The following is a 25,999-nucleotide window of genomic DNA, read 5'->3' on the forward strand; positions in this document are numbered from 1 at the left end:
AGCAGTACAAATTTCAAAAAGATTAGATCTAGTGGGTGACAAATTTTCCACTTATGGTGAAAATACTTTTCTTATATTCTTGGAAAGTAATGTTTAAAGTGAAATGTTTTTAATGATCTGCTAACTCACTTAAGTCTAGAATGCCATTCCCAATATTCTATAGCGAGCTGGGTAAACTTTTTCAAAACTAAAGAATTCAGCTGAATGTGGCTAAACAAGATTGCATGACCTAACTTTTCACATAACAAATACCAACATCTACACACTCCCATATACACACACACACAACATACTTTTAAAATCTGGGAGGATAAATATTCAAAATGCTACATCAGTTATTTCTAAGACGTGGAATTCTTGGTGAACATCATTTCCTTTAGATTGCCCTTTCTCCCTACTTCTATAGCAAAATAGGTCCTATGTATTTAATTTCCGTACAGTTAATTGCTTAATATGGGCCTTCTAGTAATGAAGGCCACAAAGTGATTGGGGGGGACTACGCAAGTAAGGTGCTTGTGGTCCACTAAGGGGACTGGACAGCCTGTTCATAATGCAAATAAGGTACACGGAACCCTTGTGGGGGTGCGACCATGCAAATAAGGTATATGGAACCCTAACAAGAAGTCTGCCATCCCACTAGGCTTAAAGGGAGCCAATTCCAGAGGCAAGAGGGGGAACCTCACTACCATCAAGGTGAGTTGGGAGTCAAGTGCATCCTTTAGAGCCAGGGTTTCTGCACTAAAAACCTCCCCAACCCGGGAGACAGAGAGAGCTGTAACACTGGAGACTGTGTGAGATGGCAGCAGAGAACCAGTGGCAGCAGAACCAGGTGGCATGGGGGACTTCCCAGTCCAAGATGCTAGGTAGCTACAGTGGGTGTGCCGAGCCACAGAGCGAGAGAGAGCTGAGTGCCTTCAGGCATGAGGCTTGCTGGCAGAGCGGGGTGTCTCCGGACACTTAATGGTGGAACTAAAGAGCTTTGTAACATTTGCTGAGGGTCTGAGGGCTAAGAGAAAGTCTGCTTGCGGGCATGGCCAAGCTGTCCTGACCAAAGAACTGTATCCTGGGTTGTTCCTGATTCTGAATTGTAACCTATCACTTCCCTAATAAACCACGTAACTGTGAGTATCATCTATGAGTTTGGGTGGCCATTGCAATGAATTATCAAACCCAGCAGAGAAGTAGAAAGTGCCATGAGAGGGATGACTAGTGTTAGAACTGATAAAGAGGTTGGAGAGAGAAGGTATGTTTCAACTCCACCTCAGCAATCAGCCTTGGCTGATGATCTTGATTCTCTCCTCCCTCTTGTGAAGTCAGATGAGGTCTGCTGCCATGCCACCCTTTTTACATAATAAAAATAAATGAAAGTTTTAAAAATAATTTGGCTCAATGCTGACTAGAGTGCTCTTAAATCTCTTAGTTACATCAATGATTCTCAACCAGGAGCAACTGTGTCCCACTAGGGGATACTTGGCAATACCTGGAGATACTGCTTGTTGCCCTGAATAGGAGTTGGGGTGGGGGTTGTTAGTACTAGTATCTACTGGGTAGAGGCCAGTGATGTTAATAAACACCCTACAATGAATGGGGCATCCCCCCAAAACAAAGAATTTTTTGGCAAGAAATATCAATAGTGCTGCAGCTGCTGAGAAACCCTCATCTACACTGATCTCAGGTAAACTGCCTTACTTCTCAAAAATAAAAAAGTTCTCATGTGAGTCCTAGGCCCACCTTCAAGGAAATCACTTTAAATGATTACCTAAACCTACTTTTCTCTCTGAGTCCTGGGGCATAATATTTAAGTGCTTGGCTGCTAACCAAAAGGTTGGCAGTTCAAACCCACCCAGCAGCTCCATGGGAGAAAGACCTGGCAATCTCCTCCCATAACAATTACACCCTAGAAAACCCTACGCGGCAGTTATATTCTGTCATATGGGGTTGCTATTAGTCAAAAATTGACTCAACAATAACCCAAAACAATAAACCAACTTTTAGACTCAGGCAAGTATTTATTAAACTTTTCATAACTTGAAAAGGCATGAGAAGAAACTTTCATAAACAAAAATATTTTCATGAATCACTCTTCTGATATATAACATAATCTTGGTTCACTTTATAGCTACTCTAATACATAGTGACCAAAACCCAAGCTACATTTCCTAGTAGTTATAAGATGTACTGGCAAAAACATTCATTTTAAATTAAAACAAAACAAAAAGGCTAAGAAGAAATTTAAAAGAGAAATGAAGGGCACAAAAAAGTGGGAGGAAAAAAAATTTTAGATACAAGTTAAAAGCAGATCTACCATTCTATAATGTATTTCTTGGTTGGTCAGAATACTTTGTAGTACTGTCTAAACATTCTCAGAATAGCAAATAAACTACCCAAATGGGTATACCCAAATGTTATATACATAACAAAATATCTTAAGATCATGAAAGTAATGAATTTGGAAAGACAATAAAATTTTACTTTAATGTTGATGCACAGACCACATCGTAAATATTGCTTAGCTCTGTGCTAGACACGTAGTTTGTGTATGTTGTTGTTAGATGCCATTGAGTCAGAGTCGACCCCCAGCCCGTGTGAGAGAGCAGAACTGCTGCACAGGGTTTTCTAGGTTGCCGCTTTTATAGCAACAGATCATCAGATTTTGACTTCCATGGAGCAATACGGGCAGATTATTTTACTCTGTGCCTCCCTATAAAATTAAGGGGATGCTCAGCACTATATTTTTTTTCTCTACCTTATAGGGTTATTGTGAAAATTACCCAAAGTAATATATTTAAAGTGCTTAGAATAGCACCTAAAACCAAAACCAAATCCGCTGCCTTCAAGATGATTCGAACTCACAGCAGCCCTACAGGACGCAGTAGAACTGCCCCACAGGGTTTCCAAGGCTATAATCTTTACAGAAGCCGACTGCCACATCTTTCTCCCAAGGAGTGGCTGGTGGGTTCGAGCCACCAACCTTTCGGTTAGCAGCCGAGCGCTTAATCACTTCTCCACCAGGCGCTCCTTAGAATAGTGCCTAGGACATAGTTCAACAGTCATGAAATGCTGGCCTGCTATTATTATTATGTATTAATGAACTGAGGTCCGTACCACATGTGAAAGTCATTTTTATTTACTTACGTGCACTATTCCCTTCTGGAGGTTGATAAAAAGAAAGGCCCAGTGATACTATGGCTGCAATTTCTAATATAATTAAAGTAACATCTTGTAATGCTTCCCATACTAATTGAAGAAAAGTTTTTGGCTTTTTAGGAGGTATAAAATTCTTTCCAAACACTGCTTCTCTTCTTTCTATATCTGCAGGATTTCCACTTAAACCTTAAAAAAAAAAAAAAAACCAACAGTTTTAGTATTTACAAATGAAAATATTCATTTGATCCAAAATATATCAATTCATTACACTTTAAATCTTTATTTATAAAAACCCCATCAAATTGATTTATTTTTGTGCTTCAGATTAAGTGTATAGAATTTAAATCACCGAAAAATAAGTAGGTAACTCAAGAATGGATTAAAATTTTTCACTTTTCCAAACTGCTTATTTTTGACCATTCTATTTTATACTATCACGAGACGGCTGTAGATTAGAACTGATAACAACAGTTTGAGGTTTTTATATTGTAATTAAACAGTTCCCTCGCCTTTACCAAAGATGCTTTTAGGACAGAAATGGGGAAGTGTATAAAGGTACTTATTGTACCCTGGGTAACTTTAATCAGTAAAAGTCTGTGATTTTTATTCTTATTTAATGAATAATAATAAAAAATTAATCTGTCACAAACTCTAAAAGCTCCCCTATTGAAATGTCTGTTACACTTGATTGATAAAAAGATTTGCAAGTCACAAAACACAGTATACTTGGAATGACTTTTCTTTCAGGTTTTACTTTTAGGATTAATTCCAACTGAAGAAAGAGTTGCTATGGGTTGAATGTACTTACTCTCACCATAAGGGAAATGGTACACTGTAGGGTATACTATTTATTGTCTGGAGTATGAAACTGGAAGAGGTTAAAAGAGAGTTGGATGAACATGAATATTGCCTTTCCTTCACCTATCAAGTACTTCTTTAATCCTGTTGATCCCACCAAGCCTAGGTACATCCAAATGCAAGATATGTGCATCTGCACATTAGTGTGGGCACATAAAAACTGACAGCAGTGACAAATGACATTTCTCCTTAATCTATTTAAGAGGGGGCAGAGATACCAGATGACACAACTTTTAATTTATCATATTAAACCTAACTTCAACCTGAAATTTTTTTGGCAAGAGCCTATTCTAAGAGAACCTCAAAGGAGAAAAGACAAGAAAACAGATTACTGGAAGGTTCCCAGATTTCCCTGTTTCAGCCATTAACCTCAATGCTAAGGCTGGAAGAGAACAGAAGCGAGAAAATAAAGAGTACATTGTTAGAATAAACAATGAGAAATGGATATGTAGATTTAAAGTAATTATTTACTCTGTTGAAGGTACCAAAAAGTTTCAAGAGGATGTTTTCAACAGCAACCATAATGGGGTCCACAGTGGGAGGCTGAGAAAACAATTTAGATTTCTGATGACAAAAGTAATCAATGGGAAGCCTCCACAGAGCTCTCAGCTTTGAGAGAGTTACTGGAAAGGCAGGCAGTGAAGGATTTTAATAATTCTGATTAGAGGAAAAGACAACATGAGAGCTGAAACATACAAATTATAATTCAGAATGCTCATACTGTTTGTGTAGACTAAATCAATGCTCCCTAATCACATCTAACCTGTACCAAACCAAAGCCGTTGCTGTCGACTGCGACTCACGGCGACCCTACAGGAAAGAGTACAACTGCCCCATAGGGTTCCCAAGGAGCAGCTGGTAGATTCGAACTGCCCATCTTTTAGTTAGCAGCTCGTAACCAATCACACCTGGTTGCAACCAATTCCACCGGTCAATGGCATTAAATGGGGGAGAGGAGAATCACTGTAACAAGGTTTTCCAAGAAATAAAATTTATTCATTTCAAAGAACTACACTTTGACATGCTCTGAGATTATGCCCTTCCTGCTTTTCAGATTAAAAATCATTCCTGTTATGACAGGATGATATTAGATAGTGGATAGGTTTATTTTGTCTTATATTTTAACGTTCTTACTAGTAAAAATAAAAGATTGCTATCCCTTCATGTAATGTCAAATTTCTGTTGTTGAAATTTTACTGGTAAAAGAAATCCAGACCCTAGACGGAAACTAAATTCAACTGCTTATTTCCCAATCTTTAAAGCACATATATTTTTTAATTTCAACGAAGCCTCTCACAGCAAGCCTTTGGTGTGCAAAATGTTTGTATCATTTAAGTGTACGTAATAAATATTTTATGTCCCCATTAATATTCTAAGAAATTTGAAAATAATGGTTACATCAGTTTAACTTACACTTCATAGGGCCTACCAGAAACTGCATATATATAACACTTCTCTGCTCCGTTGGGAAAGATGTAGTGTCTACTTCCGTAAGGATTACAGCCTAAAAAACCCTGTGGGGCAGTTCTGCTTTGTCCATGGGGTTGTTATGAGGTGGAACTGACTCAATGCCAACGGGTTAGTTTTAAATATCACTACTGAAATTACGAATAGAACTGATCAACTCTTAACTTACATTGGTTATAATAAGGACAAATATTTTATGTTAATGCTGAGAAGTCACAGAGCTAAAGATAGCCCAAAAATGTATCTTGAGCAGATTTTGGAAAGTAAAAAAAGCAACTGTTCCTAAAGGGTATTATAATTCTTCTAAACCACCACTACCGCAAACACAAGCACATACCCGGGGCGCTAAACTAAGAACTTGACTTGTTTAGAAATCAGAAAACCTAGATTCCAGTTCACATACTGAAATCTTATATAAGTCACTTAACCTCGTTAGGGACAGGGGGTCACTAACATTTGTTCATCTAACTAATGCTTTGAAGTTACCAAAGGAAAAGGTAAGTGAGCACAGTTTGTAAATCGTAAACTATAGGGGTATTGTTATCAAACTAAGGGAAAAGTCATAAAGTGATTAAACACTCTAGGTTTTAACTTCGTTTTGGAAGTATTTAATTTCTATTGGAGCCCTGGTGGCGTAGTGGTTAAGAGCTTGGCTGCTAACAAAAGGATCAGCAGTTTGAATCTACCAGCTCTTCCCTGGAAACTCTTATGAGGCAATTCTACTCTGTCCTATGAGTTGGAATGGACTCGATGCCAACAGGTTTTGGTTAATTTCTATTACTATAAAATAATCAATTTATATAATCTAAATATAATTAAGAGCTTTGTACTGATAGTCTGTTGGCCAATATTTACTCAACATCTATTACTTTCAGGGATTGTTCTACAAGTGAGGAGTCAGTGTGAAGAAGACAAGTCCTATATTCAAAAAGCTTGTATTATGCTGGAGAGAAAGGAACAAGTAGACAATTAAAATAATTATAGGCACTATTAAGTACAATGAAGAAGATAAAAGAAGGTAAAGGTAGAGTGCTTGTGGACTGTGTTAGCCTTTCCGAGGAGGTAACATCTGACATGAGGTATGACCGGTAAGGAGCCAGGTATGGAAAGACCTTAGAGCAAAGCATTCTCATCAGCACAAAAGCAAATGCAAAGGCCCTGAGACCAAAACAAGGTTAGAAGATTCAAGGTTAAGAAATACAGCCAACTGTGGCTAGAGCCTAGTGACCAAGGGGAAAAGAGGAGAGGGTTGAAAATAAGAAAATCGGCCAGAGGCAAGATCATGGGGGATTTGGGGAGGGTTTGGGCATTTATTCTAGTGCAATGGGAACCACTAAGCCACTGCTGTTAATTCCAACCCATAAAGGTTTTAAATCACGGTTGTGGTAACTAATTTGCATTTTAGAAAGATCATTTTAATTGTGTGACGAATCAGTGGAAGAGTGCTGGAGTGGAGGAGAAAGACCAGTTGGGAGGCTGTTGCAGTATTGTCCAAATAAGACATGTTGGTAGCTTGAACCTGGGCTTTAGAAATGGAAGCAGAGAGTAGTAACTGAATCTGCCAGGTATCTTGGAAGGAAAAAATCAGAATTCGCTAAAGGATTGGATATGGGTGAGTTGGAAAAAGCAGAATGAAGAATTATTTCTAGATTTTTTTCACCAGGCACCTGAGTTAGATGAATTTAAGAGTTATTTACCAAGATACAACAGACACTGGGAACTGCAGAGTTGGAGGAGAGATGGAGGCAAGAGTTAGTAGTTCTGTCCCCGGACACCCTTTTAGCTCGGTAGTGAAGTCACTCTTGAGGTTCACTCTTCAGCCAAAGATTAGACAGGCCCATAAAACAAAATGAGACTAAAAGGGCATGCCAGCCCAGGGGCAAGACTAGAAGGCAAGAGGGGACAGGAATACTGGTAATAGGGAACCCAAGATCAAGAAAGAGAGTGTTGACATGTCGTGGGGTTCATAGCCAACGTCACAAAACAATGTGTACTGTTTAATGAGAAGCTAGTTTGTTCTGTAAGCCTTCATCTAAAGTACGATAACAACAAAAAAAAAAGTTACTAGTTCTGTTTTATACATTTAAACGAGAGATGCCCATTAAACAAGTAAGTGGAGATGTCTACTAGGCAGCTGGTTATCCAAATTCATAAGTGAGAGACAGGCCTGAGATATATGTATGTGTGTGTATATACACACACACACATATATATGCATATATGATTTTGAAGCCACTGGCCTACATGAGAGCTTCTAGAGAAAGCGGACAACAGAGCAGGGCTGAGGCTAGAATCCTGGTGCACCCCAACATCTGATGGTCAGGTAGAAGAGAAATCAAAGGCAACCAGAAAGAAACGGCTAGAAAGGTGGGTCACTTTTATTGGAAAGGGGGACAAAAGATGTATGCTTTCAGAGGGGAAAGTTTGAGAGGTTGAGACAATGGAAATGTCTAAAAGAAATCAGGCTTTCAAAATTTGGGAGGAAAATCTGGACCAGAAATACAGATTTAGGAATCATGGGCACAGAGATGATAAGCGAAGTCAAAGGAGTGGATGCTGACAACCACAGAGAATAAATAGATGAAGAGGAAAGTACACAGAAGAACAGAAACGTGAGGACCACCAACATCTAAAGAAGAGCACAGGAGACTGATAATACTGGCCAGATAGGAAGAAGAAAATCCTCAGAGTATAATGTTATGAAAGCCAGTGGGGAGTGTTTGGAGGAAGAAATGTCTGTTGTATTCAGATAACTGAATTTATAAAACCTCTAACTAAAGCCATGCTACTTCAGACTATCAAATTAGACTTTAAAAAATAATACATATGTTACAGAGTTGCAGAAGTATTCAGTATTAGAACTATTTTCAAAAAGTTCACGGCCATTAAAAATAGTAAACTGAGCAGGTATTAAATTAAATTTGTAATTCTCTATTATGGCAGGAATAAATTTCCAGGGCAAGGTTATGCAGAATCATCAATGTAAAACCCTCACTGGTAACTCTATAAAAGTATTAAGATGTACAGGACTGGCACAACGAAAACACCTGTTGGATGCCTGAATAAGCAGGCTGCTGTTCCAGTCTGGATAACCAAGCAAATATATCAGAGCATTAGAGTGTTATTATACTTGCCTACAACAATGATTTATCCTGGGCAAGGGTCTGTTTTTTGTTTTAAAAGTTAAATATGTTTCCCAAATTTGAATGTTAGTTTTAATATATTATACCATAAACCAGACCAAACCCAGCGCTGCTGACTGGATTTTGACTCATAGCAGTCCTACAGGACAGAGCAGAGCTGCCCCATAGGGCTTCCAAGGAGTGCCTGGTGGATCTGAACTGCTGACCTTTAGGTCAGCAGCCACAGCTGTTAATCACTGTGCCACCGGGGCTCCATTATACCATAAAGACAGTCAAAGCACACCATTGCTAGAAGTCTTATTTCTACTAATTACAAACATAAACTGCTATCTGAAAAATTATAGAAACATTAGGCAGGCAGGGACAACTGCTATTGGCCCTACCCTGCTGCCCACCACATAGCTCTTTCGCTTCCCTCTACCACGGTCTTTATTTCCTCTGCTTTTTTTTTTTTTTTTTCACTTCTACCTAATTTTAGCAACCGCTATTTAAAAAGCTTGGTGTCTCATTTGCTTGCTTGCCCTTTACAAGCTAATGACGTCATGCCTCTTAACAAGATACCACATGGCACCTGCCTTTAATTTTTATAAAATCACTTTTGTCCCTTGATTAATGCAGTACTACTGAATGATAAACATGTTATCGGTGCTAGAGGCTTCCATTCCAGAAATCTTACTGGAGATTCTACTCTATAATTCAATATAAAATATAACATAGATAACATAAGAATACATTAAAATAGAAAAGATACTAAAGTTAGAGTAAAAATAAAAGGGTCAAGAAATGTGATTTAGAACACAAATAAATGGTCAATGTAGGAAAACAACAAGGGTATAGAATTAAAAATATATAAAGGTAATTTCATGCAGTTAGGCTATTATAAGCAGCTTATTTTGGTATAAAAAGGGAATTCTTAGATTTAGAGGATTATGAGATAGGTACTTGTTCTAACAGATAGTTGAAAATATGAAGTTAGGAATGTCAATTGCAGTTAACTTTGAAATCTACAGTTCCAATTCCTGTAATAAGAGTGACTATCATTAATCAAAACCAATGGAAAATTTTTACTATGAAAATCGTATTTGGTTCACAACACTTCCTGTTGATCAATATACAGACGGCATTTTTCAAATCACGTTAAAGGAAGACTCTGAAGAAAATGAGTGATCATTTGATGGGCCAAATGAGGAAAAAACACAATTTCCTTAATACGGTACATTTTTAAAGACCAGGCTGATAAATAGAACCTTAAATTAAAATTTTTTTCATCATGTAGTTTCTGCCATCAAAAATATTACCAATATAAGGGAATGCAGGCACTTCTTTTTCAATATTTTGCAAGCTCTAAGTCAGAATCGACTGGATGGCACTGGGTTTTATCAGCTGAACTTAACAGTATGAAGTATAAACCCCAAACCAAACCCAATGCCGTTGCGTCGATTCCGACTCATAGCGACCCTATAGGAAGAGCAGGACTGCCCCATAGAGTTTTCAAGGAGCACCTGGCGGATTCGAATTGCCAGCCTCTTGGTTAGCAGCCATAGCACTTAACCACTACGTCACCAGGGTTTCCAGTAGGCAGTATACTACGGGTAAAAGCAAGGCCCCTGAAGCCAGAATGGCAAGGTTTGAATCTCAGCTTCGGTAGCACCTAAGAGCCATGGGTTCCTCAGCTATAAAATAGGAAGTGCTAACAACCAACCTGGCACAAAAAGTACTATTATAAATGTTACCTATCATTTTTTGTTATTAATGTTCTTAAGAAATGTCTTGGGTTGTTCTCTCAGATTGTATAGCAATCTGATATTGGAACACCCAATAATTTTGATTTTCCTTCTCCACTCATGTTTTTCTTTTAAGCACCTATCACTAACACATTACATATTTCATTTCATTTCCTTATGAATTGTCTGTCTACCCCATGTGAAAATAAGGCAAAGATTTTTGTTGTAATCATGGTGTGTGCCCACAGCCTAGAAAAGTACCTGCCACACAGCAGATATAAATGCTGAATCCCAGCAAGCCTAAGAGGCATATATTTTTACATTTTATTTACATCTCTAAAATTGGGATATGATTCAAAATTGATGGCATCTTACAATTCTAACTGCCAACATTTTTTCTTCTTAGGGGTTATATAAAGCGTATTCTGATCAATATCTGAGGTCTGATCAAAGATGTATCAATGAATGAATTAACAAATGAAAGAATGATCAGGTAAGATGAACTAAAACCAAACACCAAACCCGTTGCCATCGAGTCACAGCGACCCTACAGGACAGAGTAGAACTGTTCCACAGAGTTTCCAAGGAGCACCTGGTGGATTTGAACTGCAGACCTTTTGGTTAGCAGCCACAGCACTTAACCACTACACCACCACAAATAAACAACTTCAGTTGTACCTAATCAAAATTCATGCACTTGAAAAATCATTTAATTTTCACTTTCCCAAGTACAAATGGGTTACTCTTACAAGAGTACTTGCTGTCTATGTCATTTCCTTGGGCATACAAATTGATAATTCCTGATCATACTTGTTTACTATGAAGAGTGACAAAATGTTCACTATGAAGATTCCTTTGTAAATAATATTGAGACGGCTGCTGCTGTTTTTATTTATACTTTCAACAACCATAAACACAAATATAATGCTTAAAATGGCTTGTTTCACATTTTGAAATGACAAATATACATAAATGAAGATAACTGTACAAATTTTAGCAAAAATTAAATTCAAAATGCTAGAAGATAAGCATGACTTCCTAAGAATAAAAGGGAAAATAAAATAAAAAAATACAAAAGACTATTACATAATAAAAAACTCAGGCATATTAAACTCAAAAGGCAAGAAAAACAACACAAAAAAACACTGAGACCTCAACGCGAAAGCAGACAAAGGAATGAAACAGAAATACAAAATGGAACTACTGGCCAGGAAGTCACAAACACACACACACAATCCTTGACTCTTTATACTCCACAAACTAAAAATAATACTCAACCCCACTGGTATTCAAAGAAATCAAACTCCTCACTTATGAAATTAGAAAACTGAGTAACTTAATGCTAATAAAGATTTGTTAAAAACAGCTTTCTCATACATTGCTTGTGGTGTGCAAATTGGTAAGATATTTCTAGAAATAATTTGAAACTATTTATCACCTTTAAACTTGAACATATACCAATCTGATCCAGTAATCTCATTTCAGGGAGGAAAAACTGCTTAGAAAATAATCTGAAATTTATATAATATTAAACGGCAAGTAAGAGCTGTCCATAAATCAGACGTTGGTAATCCTGGGACTTACTGCATTGGAGACTTTTTCACCATGAGCCTAACAGCTCAAGGAAAACCAATGAGGGGTCTTAAACAAAAGATAAAAATGAGTGCATCCTTTTATTTTAAAAACAATGCTCTGACTTTAAGGTGGAGAACGGGTATGGTAGGGGGGTAAAAAGGGGGTCCCAGCTACCTTAAAATGAAAACGGATGATCTAAATAAATAAGATGTGCGTGTTTCTAGTGGTACCAACCTAAGGAAAAGATCTTGAAAATCTTGAAGAGTTAACAGGCCTTGCGCGTGCGCACGCGTGCACACACACACACACACAAAACACTCCAAGTGGTCTGCTGAAGTCCCTTTAGGACAGCTGTGAATACTGACACAGGCTTCCTCAGGGAAATCAAAGTAACTATCCATTATTAAAATAATTAGCAAGTCACACAAAATTACATGAACGCTTTAAAGAATTTTTTAGTGTGATTTAAAATTCTTCAGCAATTTTGGAGATAACTCTTTGCTATTACTTTAAATCTTATAAGGAGCACAGCATCAGATGTCTCAGGAAAAATTTTCAGAAAAACACTGCTGCATAATTTCTCTAGAACTGGCTTCAGAATATACACTAAAATAATTTTAAGTTTTCACATCAATAATTTCTCACCCTTACTCAAGCCTTCCTTTTTCTCTAAGTGAATGTCTTCACCCTCATGTGTCCTCCTCCTGTCCCTGCAATTTGGAAATACCTTCCTGAAACTCCATTCATATCCTTAATTTTATATTCGACATGATCAATGTATATAAAAAGTCCATCCTTCTCAAACCATCTCAAAGACCATGTACAATGAAGTTATAATGAGTCATAATGAATTTTCCTTGCTTGAGCCTCAAGAAAAAACTTACTACAAAATCAAAGGCTTTGCTGAGCAAAGGGAAATTCAACAACATTGAAAGACTGGATAACTATTTTTAATCAAAGGAAACATTTGCTAGATCAAAAACTAACTGCCATTTAACCTATTGCATTTGGTTTAAGGCTTCCTGCACTAATTATTAAAGTTTGGATTAAGCTCCATAAGCTAAACACAACTTGGTCAGCTACTATTTTAAGCCACCCGGCAAAAATGAAGGGGAGTGAGCAGGGCTTATTTCCACGGAATCCCTGGGGCTACTGACAGCTCAGCTCCATCCCCTGTAGCAGGAGCTGAGAGACAATCATGATATCATAGACAGGTAATTTGCAGCATTATTCCTTGAGGTAAAATTACTTTAACCGCACCAATCTCATAACTAACTCATCTGTAATGTCACTAAAATTACAGCATAATCATACAAGAGCCTAAAAATTATAAGCATATTTATTTATGAGCCAAATATACAACACTCTTTGCACAAAGGACTAAAAATGAATGTAATAAAGCTCACCTTCATTGGGAGATGTTTTCAACTTGGTGCAAATTCCATAGACGTCTCCATAGCTTTCCTGTATTTTCCGTAATGCATCTGTGGATCTGAGCTCCATGAGAGCTCGCAGTTCCGCGAGGGTAATTCCAAAGTCTCCATCATGATTAGCTTCCTTCAAAGAGTTTTTCACACCACCATATGAAACTGAGTTGTTTGCCATATCGCCCATTACAAGTATAACTTATTAGGAGGAAAATGTTTCCCAAAAGAATCTAATTTTCACTTGATATAGTTCCAAGATGAAAATCTTTTAAATATGAAAATCTTCCTTAAACCAAACACTCATTGTATCACTTTATAAAGCAGCATCAGCAGCAACATTTCCCAGAGAAGTATCTTGACCTTTGGCCCATGACTAGTTTCTTCATATCAATCATGAGATGCATATATCTGTAAGAAGAAAATATTTAAAAGTTAATAAAATCCACTGTACAGTATTATGTATATAAGCATACTTTCTAAATGTCATCAAGTAGCTAATCAAAGCATATCAATTAATTATAAAAATATCTGTTAACATTTTCCAACAGTAGTTTCATGCCTCTAAAATTTGTTGCATGATAAAAAATCAAAGTGCAACTCTGAAATGAAATTGCATATAAAGACATTATAGCTCAGGATTATTAAATGAAACTGTGCTCTGCATGACTGAATTTTATATTCTATTCAGTATTAGTATTAATACCATTAACTACTACTAGTAGTTACCAGTTAACCATTAATAGTTACCAATATCAGGACTTACTTCCAAGCACTATGCTAGTTGCTTTAAACTCATTCTCTCATTTAATCATCCCTTAAGGTGTTATTACTCCTCAGTCTACTGAGAAAAGTTAAGACTCAGTGAATTTGAGGATCTTGTGCACAGCTAACCCTAACCCTAATGCTGGTGGTGTAGTGGTTAAGTGCTACAGCTACTAAACAAAAAGGTAGGTAGTTTGAATCCACTAGCCACTTCTTAAAAAACCCGATGGGGCAGCTCTATTCTGTCCTACAGGGTCACCATGATTCGGAATCGACTCGGTGGCAATGGATTTGGTTTTGGTTTTGGGCACAGCTAATAAATGGCTAAAATGGCTGAGCTGGGTTCTAACCCTCTAAATCTTTCAAATCAGATAGCCTCTGAAAGGGCAAAAAAGTACAACGAACCCCTTAATAGGGCCTTCTTGCAACTCTCCTTGGCTGCACTATGACTCTACTATCTTTTGGCTTCCTAGAACTATCTTCCACCATGACTTTTGTCACTTGTCATTGCCTCAGGTCTTCCCTCGGCTATCTAAAGAAATATTCCACCCCTTAGTCACTTTTTACTGTTACTGTTCTCTTTGCAATCTTTATCTTAAATTATCTTCTTCATTAGTTTAGGTGTTATATTTTTGTCATCCTCTACTTAGAATATTAATTCTAAGGGCAGGGCAATGGTTTGTCCATCACTGTATTCTGAGACCCTCGAACTGTGACAGGCACATGGAAGGTGCTTTGGTAGATAAATGAATAAGGAATGGATGCATTACTTTCTCTTCAGAATACTTTCAAGTCCTTTTCTTACTCTAATCTGAGTTCTCTTTCAATATATGTTCTTTAAGGAACTCATCCACCATTCTCTTCAACTAGTTCAGTCTATTAACTCCTAAGTTCTGCACTCTTAGTGATCCTTCAATCACCTCAAAGTTAACATGTATAGCATTGCATTCATTTCACTCCCGACCAAACACCTGCTTTCCCCAATTTTAATCTGTCTGAGACTCACCATTATCCTAACCACCTGGGCTTGAACTTGTACGTCATCTTTGATTCCATCATCTCTCGTTTTAGTTAAATTACTGAGTTCAATCCTTTCTTTGAAAAGTCTCTTCCATATAACCATTTTTTTAAGTTATAATCACTACTCCTAAATTCTACCTCACTCTAATATTACATCCGATCCCTTGTGCATTTCACTGTTACATTTATTTTTTATATAGGCATCATGCCACTCCTGATCATATGCCACCTCTTGAAATGGTTGAACACTGACTAATTCTTTTTGGTATAATGACTCTGTGTATTCCTTCCATCTTCCTTTGATGCTTCCTGGATCGTTTAATATTTTCCCCATAGAATCCTTCACTATTGCAACTCGAGGCTTGAATTTTTTCTTCAGTTCTTTCAGCTTGAGAAATGCCAAGTGTGTTCTTCCCTTGTGGTTTTCCATTTCCAGTTCTTTCCACGTTATTATAATACTTTACTTTGTCTTCTCGAGCCACCGTTTGAAATCTTTTGTTCAGTTCTTTATCAATTCTTCCTTTTGCTTTAGCTGCTCGACGTTTAAGAGCTAGTTTCAGAGTCTCCTCTGACTTTCATCTTGGTCTTTTCTTTCTTTCCTGTCTTTTCAATGACCTCTTGCTTTCTTCACATATAATGTCCTTGATGTCATTCCACGACTCATCTGGTCTGCGGTCACTAGTGTTCAATGCGTCAAATCTATTCTTCAGATGGTCTCTAAATTCAGGTGGGATATACTCAAGGTCATATTTTGGCTCTCACGGACTTGCTCTGATTTTCTTCAGTTTCAGATTAAACTTGCATAGGAGCAATTGATGGTCTGTTCCACAGTCTGCCCCTGGCCTTGTTCTGACTGATGATATTGAGCTTTTCCATTGTCTCCTTCCACAGATATAGTCAACTTGATTTCTGTGTGCTCCATCTGGGTGAGGTCCATGTGTACAGTCGCTGTTTATGTTGGTGAAAGAAGGTATTTGCAATGAAGAAGTCGTTGGTCTTGCAAACTTCTATCACTCGATCCCTGGCATTGTTCCTATCACCAAGGCCATATTTTTCCAACTACTGATCCTTCTTCTTAGTCTCCAACTTTTGCATTCCAATCACCAGTAATTATCAATGTATCTTGATTGCATGTTTGATCAATTTCAGACTGCAGCAGCTGATAAAAATCTTCTCTTCATCTTTGGCTCTAGTGGTTGGTACGTAAACTTGAATAATAGTCGTATTAACTGGTCTTCCTTGTAGGCATATGGATATTATCCTATCACTGACAGCGTTGTGCTTCAGGATAGATCTTGGAAACCCCATTGAGCAGTTCTACTCTGTCCTCTAGGGTTGCTATGAGCTGGAATCAACTGGACGGTAATGGTTTTTGAGTGTGTGTATAGCCTTCTTATGAAAGCCAGACAGCTACAGGAATAACGCATTCTGGTCTCTATTTTTTGGAGTAGACTCCCAGGTAAAAAACTCACTACTGTTCAAAGAACCTGGGTTGGGGGAGTAGATAAATGTTTAGCTCTAGAGTTCAATATTAGAACCCTACTGTTACCACTCAAAAGCCATACAAGAAACCTAGTTTTTCCATTTCAACTTGCATCAGTAATAAAACTGATACTTTTATTTCTATGTGCTGAAATTTGTTTTTTCTCTCAACAGAATTCAAGTGGAAGAAAAAGGGGTTATTTAGTGGGTACCCATAATAAATTCCTCAACAATAAGGACAATACATACGTGGTGCCATAGATTGCTTTTGTGTAGGCTTTCTAGCCATGGTCTTGTAACTCCCACCCACATGATTGGACCGGACTGTGTGATAGGGTAATTGTTGCCCACCAAGGGGACTGATCATTTTGCCATCCTTCTGGGCTTGAAATGAGCCACCCCAGAGACAGCAAAGAGAGAACCCTACCACCACCAAGGAAGAGCAGCCGGGAGCCAGGACGTCCTTTGGACCTGGGATCTGTGTGCTGAGAAGCTCCTAGAACCATGTGACCAAGACAGAGAATGAGCTGTACTCCTGAAGACAGTGAGAAGCAGTGGCAGGAGACCTGGCAGCAGAGACTTGGCGGCAGGAGATGGTGTGGTATCCTTCCTGCCCCATGGAGAAAGAAAGCTGAGTGCCTCTGGGCAGAGACTGAGGGCCAGGGAGAAGTGCGCCTGTGAGCACGGCTGGGAAGAGGCTGTCCTGATGAAAGAACTGCATTCTTGAGTGTTCCTGAGCCTAAATTGTAACCTGTCACTTCCCTAATAAACCCCACAATTGCTGAGTATGGTCTGTGAGTTCTGTTTGGCCCTTGCAATGAATTATCGAACCCAGAAGAGAAGTAGGAAGTGCCGTGGGATGGATAGTTGGTGTCAGAATTGGTAAGGATGGTGGAGAGAGAAGGTATGTCTGACCTCCGCCTCACAGGAATCAGCCTTGGACTGTTGATCTTGCTTCTCCTGCACCCTGGTGAAGTGAAAGGAGGTCAGACACTACCCCCGTGCCATATTTATAGTACCTAATAGGTCTTTTTTTTTTTTTTTAATACAGGATCTGAACCTAGATTTGTGATTCAAAAAGCCATGCCCCTTCATTTTTAGAATGAACGAAAGTTAGACAGTGGTAAATTCTGGCTAAATAAAGCAGACCACCTGCACCCACCCCCCCCAAAAAATCATTCCCGTAGAGTCGATTCTGACACATAGCAACCCTACAGGACAGAGTAGAACTGTACCATAGGGTTTTCAAGGTTGTAACCTTTACGGGCTGTCACATCTTTCTCCTTAGAGCAGCTGGTGGTTCAAACTGCCAACCTTGCAGTTGATAGCTGAGCACTTAACCACTACACAACCAGGGTTTCCAAAGCTACTATATCTAAATCAAAATACAGTAAAATACTACCCATAAACAAATGCCACCCATCATTCTGTTAACTAATGATTACAAAGAAAAAAAATCACAGAATTTAAGGGTTAAAAGGGATGTTGGAAACCACATCCAATTGTTCATTTTATAGCCACTGACACCAAAAACTCATAATCACCTACTTCTCAAAGGGTAAAGATATTTGTAATAATAATAAAAAAAAAGCATTAAACACAAAAATCATTAAAACAACAGCAAAAGTCCAAAACTTAAATTGTGGAACAAATCATAGTAACGTAGAGATTTTAAGTGACTCGATGGCAACTGAAAAAAACTATAACGGAACATAAATGACATTGTACTTCAAAAGCACTAACACCCCAGCCATTAGATGCACCATTTGATTGACAAAGAGTCAAAAACAGTTTTTGACTACAGCCTTTCAAAAAAGAACACTTGAGATTTCTTTATTCTTCGCGTTTTATATATAAAAATCAATTCAATTCTCTCTGTACGCAGACAAGTAGTTGTGGAAAGAGGGTTGCTACTGGCATGTCTGGTGATGATTCTTCATTGACAGTGAACACGACCACATAAGTTAAGGAAACCACAACCCTCCAATCCCACTAGATGCCAGCAGTGACCCTCAGTAAGTGTGACAATATAAAAGCCACCACATTAAATGCTGTGGGCGGGGGGCGGGGGGGAGTTGGACAATATAACTACTATATAATTAGTCTTAAATTTACGGTCCATTATACTAAAAAATTATTTAAAGGCAAAAACCGTGGCTTATTCATCTTTGATCTCCATGTTTTAGGAAGAGGTAACCACGCTCTATCAACCTTCTTAAACAGTCACTTTCTGTAGGGGGAAAAAAACTTTTACCTAATTCACACCCTGAAAATTTGAACTATCCCAGCAATAACATTCAAAGAGTCCAATTTTTAATACAAAACAACAATCTTTTACTGTAAACTACTAAATATAAAAGTACTGAAATTATTTTTACTTCAGGTTTTTAAAAATTGGAATCATTCTAAATAACAGTATGTGTAGAATCACAGGTTTGATTTACTAGTTTGTTTTTCCTGAAGCACACTAAAATACATGACAATTACAGTTCTTTTTTAAAAGCAACTTATCAGTAATCTCTCACTGTAATGAGAGAAAAGCAGATAGTCTAATATACATATAAAAGAGTAGCTATCTCAACATTATCAGTGGTGGGGACTTTCTTTAAGTTTTGGTATATTCAAATTACTTCATTAAAACACTCCAAAGAACCAAAGGATGACTCAATTTTAACATTACTAGGAACTCCCATTTTTCATTTTTGAGGTGGCTTAAAGAAAGCATACATACTTGCATAAATGCACACTAAGCCTATAAAGCTTGTTTAGGAAGTAATTTTTATCAGGTGAGTATAAATAAAAGTAAATTCATCAAACAGGATTTCAGTTTTATAGAACCGATAAAGCAAAAATAAGACTTGCGTTTTACAATGCCTCATTTATTCGTTTCCAGGGATTTATAATCAGCACTAACTACTGTGTCTGTGGTGGCTGAGACTGGTACCGCCCCTCAATATCTTACTTATCATCTACTAGACTCTTCCAGAGGCACAGACCAGACTGAGTTCTGTAAGTGAAGGGAAAGTTACCTGCTGCCAATTAAAAATTTACCACGACCCCTTCAGCAAATCTCTCAGGGGGATAACAAGGAGATGAGAATAGTGGAGTCACTATTTTGTTCTTACTTCTATTGCAGCTCTTATCACACAGCTGCAGTGATTTGTTTACTTGTCTGTATTTCCCAGTGAACTGTGAACTATAGGCAGGATTTGTGCTATTTATTTTTAACCCCCAGGACCTAGCACTGTAGGCGTAGCACCTAGTACATGTTCAATATTCACTGAATAAAAATCTTCCTGTTTGAACCTTCAACTGAAAATCAAATTGAAAAACAGTTTCTGAAATAACAATGACAATTCACACAGCAGAGCAAAACAGAACCTCCTAACACTGTTTAAAATAATATGATAGCTGTGTAAATGAGTTAAGAGAGAAGTCAGAGTATTCGAAGAGTTTTCAAACCACCTTGGTATGCAAGATATATGAAGTTTACTTTCATTTAAATCCTTTCAGAGAGCAGAAAGTAAAAGGCTTTTGAGATTGCCAAAAGAATTATACAAACTGACTGAGGCATGGCAATCACTTTCAACCAGGGTCCTAGATCTCTAAGGACATGCAAAGCTAGTAATAAAAAAAAAAAAAAGTAATAATACTGAGTTTTAATGTTTCATAAAGCCTGGAGGAAATGATACATTTACTTGGGAAATAATTTGTTAGGGTTACCCACGCTAAACAAGATTATACCAAATCAAATATGGTAATAAGGTTAGTTGTTATGTGTCAATAAAAAAAGGAAATAAAAATCTTACCTAGTGAATGCAATTTGGTAAGAAAACCTTCAAACTTACATCTAGCTATCATCCTCTAAATGAAATTTGTCATTTCTACTTTATTTTCCACTCACAGTTCAATCCAATGCAATCTAGCTTCTTCTCCTGTGCTGCACTGAACTACTTACTCTTCAAGATGACCACTGACCCCTCTTATTGCTAAATCAGACAGACAGGTTTAGTCCTTCTTATCTGACTTATTGGCAACCTTTAGTTACTGCTAACCACTCCCTCACTCTTGAAAGGTTCTGTTGCCTTAAATGCTAGACTCCAGCCCCACCTCACACACACCCACACGCACACCCCCCTCCACACACCAAGCAATCTCTGGCTGTTGTTCTTACTTTGCACTGCTGCTTCCTCTTCCTTGATTGACAAATCAGCAATCGTCAAGGGAGTCAGTTGGGGAGGGGGGTGTTGGGTGGCACTGTAATATTAAAAAGCAGACCCAATATCTTGTTTTCAGATAATAGTAAAAATTTATTTGCATGTGCATTTACAAACCTTATTTTTTTTGTTTCTCTCATGTTTCAGAACTTCACAATTCAGTTAAAATAATGAAGCCACTCTACAGCAGTCTGGCTCTGTGAAAGTATGAAAAAACCACCCAGGTTCCTTATTCTAGTCTCACATCCAACTCCTGCTCTCTACAGCAATGCCAGCCCAAATCAAAACAGGTTCTATAAATTGGTGACTCACACCCCTCCCTGGGGCTGTAAAGCAATTGCTCTGGCTTTTGATAACTATCATTTCCAGCACAGATGATTTGTTTATGCCAACGAAGTACTTAATTAAGCAGAAAATGTGATAATAAAATTAATATGAATGATTCTAATCAGAGTTGTCCTGAGGTTCACTACAGAGATTTTTGCTTTACAGTCAGGTTAACTGGAACCATTTTATGCCAAACACTGATGATACTTGCATTTCGGGGGGGGGGGGGGGAGGGGATTCGCCTAATATTGCAAGGTTGTATATAAAGAAGCAAAAAACATAATCCCTCTGAATTTGCCACAACTAGGATAAGTTTTAAAGTTCTGGCTCACACAGCGGATTATTAACATTATTTGTATACTAATTACACACACTGCAGATCAGTAGTTCTCAAACTTCATCAGGGTCAACTCACCCCGGGGGCGTGGTGGTTAAGAGCTATGGCTGCTAACCAAAAGGTCAGCAATTCGAATCCACCAGGTGCTCCCTGTAAATCCTACGGGGCAGTTTTACTCTGTCCTGTTTTTTTTTTTTTTTTTTTTAATAGGGTCGCTATGAGTCAGAATGGACTCGACGCCAACGGGTTTCACATAAATACTGCAAATAATTTCCTTCATTCAAAATAAAAATGTAGGACTCAGACTGCTACACTTTGCATATCTGCAAGATGGTTTTAAATATCTGAAAGTATTAATTTTAAAAAAATTTACCAGAAATTACACAGAGAACTGTAACAGAAAATGGCTCTCCCTCAAAGTAAACTACACTTGTTTCCGGCTATTCTATTTTATTTAGACCTTTTAGGAAGCTTGCATCTTTATGGAGGCCTGCTGGTACAGTGGTTAAGCATTCAGCTGCCCCACGGAAGGAAGACGTGGCAGTTTTCTTCCATAAAGACTGACAGCCTTGGAAACCTAATGGGGCAGTTTTACTCTGTCCTAGCCAGGTGCTCCTTGGAAGCTCTCCGGGGCAGTTCTACTCTGTCCTATAGGGTCGCTATGAGTTGGAATCGACTCTACGGCACTGGGTTTTGTTTTTATGGGGTCACTTCGAGTTGGAGGAAACCCCGGTGGTGTAGTGGTTAAGTGCTACGGCTGCTAACCAAAGGGTCGGCAGTTCCAATCCACCAGGCGCTCCTTGGAAACTCTATGGGGCAGTTCTACTCTGTCCTATAGGGTTGCTATGAGTCGGAACTGACTTTACGGCACTGGGTTTCTGGGTATGAGTTGGAATCAACTAGACAGTGGCAGTGGGTTTGCATCTTTATAGTAAGTTTCCTACTAAAATATAAGCCTTTGAATAACTCAAAAATAAGAAAATTTTATATAATGCTGTGCCGTTTACCATCAAATATAAGAACATATTATATCTCCAGTTAAATATCAGAACCAAATGTTCTATCATTTTCTAGTCTCACTGGTGTTGAGAATTTCAGCTATAGTCAAAGAAGAGATTTCTAAATTAAAACAGTGTTTTTTTCCTTCTGTTCAGGAGCTAGAAGGCAATATGAACACTTGAATGTCACACCAGCTGCTCTGTCAGCCTACTCAGTTCTTAAGAGCTTCTATCCTGTCAGTTCACAAGAACCTACACTTAAATGCTTAAGGAAACAGGATGCTCATTATGTCACTGAACAAGCTCACAAAAATAAAGTTGGCAATATTTAGAGAAGCATAACTCCTATCTGTAAATGTAACATGAGCTTTCTGTTTTCTTAATTAAGAACTCTAGATTTCAAGGATGATTTATTCCAATATTTGAACATTTGAATATAGAACTACAGGTAGAACACATGCTTTCATTTCTTTATCTTTTTCTTAATTTATAAAGTATGATTGGTAATTCACCATTTCCAATTGGGATTAGGCTCAGTAAATCAATACTCAATTTTGTAACATGTTCAAAGAATCTCATTAAAAAGTAAGGTAGGCTGTGTTTTTAGAGGATGCTGGGCAACAATTTATGTTTAACTCACCAAAGCGCAAAGAATATGGACATTAGGGATGTGTTGAATTGTAACCACTCCATCACATCATATTGATTGATCCTTCAAACTCTCTGGCTTCACACAGTTCCTGACCTTCATTCCAAGACTCTGATTTGTACTCTGTGACTGCCATTCAAGGGTACAGCCACACATCATCACTTGGAATTTTCTGTTTTCAAGATTTCCTGTCTGGGCATAACTTATCTCCCTTTATTTATTCTTTACTTACACTGAACTTGTGTACACATTCTGACCTCCAGGCTCAAAGGCTGTCAAGAGCCTTTCTGATCACACTTGCCTCCCCAAAAGAGCTAACTTCCCCGTAGTCAATGACTCCAACTTTGCTCTCGCAGCTCTTCCCGTGCTCTTTTTATCTTCCCTACTACACCTACCTGCTTAATTAGCTAACCCTGAATAGATACATCACCTGGCTGAGCAATACTGGTAAAATTCAAAAAACTGAGTTGTTAGTTCCATTAGAAATTTATTTTTCTCAGTCATATACAATCCACTGATGCATTTCCATCTCCTAGCATGTTCCTCTTTCTATACAAGTCTTTCCTAAATTACTCCAGCTCTCACTCTCTATCGACTGGTATTCGTAAGGTTTTCACTGGCTAATACTTTTCAGAAGTAGACTGCTGGGTCCTTCTTCCTAGTCTGTCTTAGTTTGGAAAGCTCAGAAGGATGTTTACCTGTGTTTTATTGACTATGCAAAGGCATTCGACTGTGTGGATCATAACAAACTATGGATAACACTGTGAAGAATGCGAATTCCAGAACACTTAATTGTGCTCATGAGGAACCTTTACATAGATCAAGAGGCGATTGTTCAGACAGAACAAGGGGATACTGATTGGTTTAAAGTCAGGAAAGGTGTGCGTCAGAGTTGTATTCTTTCACCATACCTATCCAATCTGTATGCTGAGCAATAATACGACAAGCTGGACTATATGAAGAAGAACAGGGCATCAGGATTGGAGGAAGATTCATTAACAACCTGCATTATGGAGATGACACAACCTTGCTTGCTGAAAGTCAAGAGGACTTGAAGCACTTACTAATGAAGATCAAAGACCACAGCCTTCAGTATGGATTGCACCTCAACATCAAGAAAACAAAAATCCTCACAACTGGACCAATGAGCAACATCATGAAAAACGGAGAAAAGATTGAAGTTGTCAAGGATTTCATTTTACTTGGATCCACAATCAACAGCCATGAAGCAGCAGTCAGGAAATCAAAAGATGCACTGCATTGGGTCAATCTGCTGCAAAGGACCTCTTTAAAGTACTGAAGAGCAAAGATGTCACCTTGAAGACTAAGGTGCACCTGACCCAAGCCATGGTATTTTCAATCGCATCATATGCATGTGAAAGCTGGACAATGAATAAGGAAGACTGAAGAAGAATTGACGCCTTTGAATTGTGGTGTTGGCGAAGAATATTGAATTTACCATGGACTGCCAAAAGAACGAACAAATCTGTCTTAGAAGAAGTACAGCCAGAATGCTCCTTAGAGGCAAAGATGGCGTAACTGCGTCCTAAATACTTTGGACATGTTGTCAGGAGGGATCAGTCTCTGGAGAAGGACATCACGCTTGGCAGAGTACAGGGTCAGAGGAAAAGAGAAGACCCTCAACGAGGTGGATAGACACAGTAGCTGCAACAATGAGCTCGAGCATAACAACAATTATAAGGATGGCTCAGGACCAGGCTGTGTTTTGTTCTGTTGTGCATAGGGTCGCTATGAGTCGGCACCTAACAACAACACTCTCTATCCAGGCTACTCAAGTCTTTCAGCTCCAAGAGCTTATTTCCTTGAGTGCCACTGTAAGCCACTACCCAGCTTCAATCTCCCGTTTTCTATTGGTTTCTTCACTTAGCCTAACACCAGGTATAATTTACCACATAAAAACAAAAAAGCCCAACCCCCAAAAATAAGCCTCTTCTGGATTTTATTAACACTTCAAATTATGGTCCTCCCCCCTTTTTTTTCTTCCGTCATACCTCTTAAAAGGTCTATACCTCAATGCTTCTTCCTATTCACCCTCTCCCCTTGACCACTAACAAACTGGATCCATCCATACTATTGAGGCCACTCACAAGGGTGATGATGACCTCATCCTCCTCCATATTTGTATCATTTTTCCAGGATTCTCTCCCCGCACCCAATATATCACTTATTTAGTTCTCATGGGTGTCTATCCAGTTCTCCTCTGCACACATTCATTGGCTTTTAAAATTTTTACCACACCTTAAACCAGAGAATATCGCTCAGGGATCTTGCCACAGGCATCTCTTGCCTACAACTTTCTCTCCTCTCAACTCCTACTATGTCAGTGACCTACATCTAGAGCCTTGATCAGGCCTATGTTTTCCACTGTTAACAGATCTCTCCATTTGAATATTTTGCCTGATTTCAAATGCAATCTCCAATCTGAACTTATCTTGTCCTTCCCAAACCTGATTTTCTTCAAAGTTCCTAACAATCTCTAACTTATCTGAGTAAGCCCCAAGTCCAAGGCTGTATCTTCTAGGAAGAAAAACAAGTACCAAGCAAGTAAAATTATATGCTGTAGAAAGCATCACAAAAGGTATGAGAAACACACAAAGGAGAAAGTAGTAAAAGGGATACATGACTTGAAGAAAGGCTCAACTGTCTGGGATACACCCAAATCTGGTTGGAGTGGGACAGAGGTGGAAAGTGGCTGAAAGCACGTAAGTGTGACTGATAGTTTGATATAGGTAAGCACAGGGGAACAATGTGGCACCACAAGGAAAAAGCCGATACTCTGATGAAAACTCATTATCTATTTGTACTTGTGTAGATTTTCTTAAAAGTTCATCAACTCTCCTCAAGT

At 38.3% G+C, this 25,999-nt stretch overlaps 1 protein-coding gene across 6 annotated transcripts in view; it reads right to left on the bottom strand.

The window, feature by feature from the left end:
* ATP2B1 (ATPase plasma membrane Ca2+ transporting 1) overlaps positions 1 to 25,999 on the bottom strand; it is a 128,406-nt gene that overhangs the window by 58,293 nt on the left and 44,114 nt on the right. For all 6 annotated transcript variants that reach the window (XM_049884026.1, XM_049884029.1, XM_049884025.1 and 3 more), the window contains 2 exons: positions 13,321 to 13,749; positions 3,136 to 3,333 (listed from right to left, as the gene is read on the bottom strand). In XM_049884026.1, coding sequence (XP_049739983.1) covers positions 3,136 to 3,333; positions 13,321 to 13,528 — 406 coding nt within the window. In that variant the 5' untranslated portion in view covers positions 13,529 to 13,749. Of the gene's footprint in view, positions 1 to 3,135; positions 3,334 to 13,320; positions 13,750 to 25,999 lie in introns of those variants that run through there.

Source organism: Elephas maximus, chromosome 4, assembly GCF_024166365.1.
Source record: "Elephas maximus indicus isolate mEleMax1 chromosome 4, mEleMax1 primary haplotype, whole genome shotgun sequence".
Classification (NCBI taxonomy): Eukaryota; Metazoa; Chordata; class Mammalia; order Proboscidea; family Elephantidae; genus Elephas; species Elephas maximus.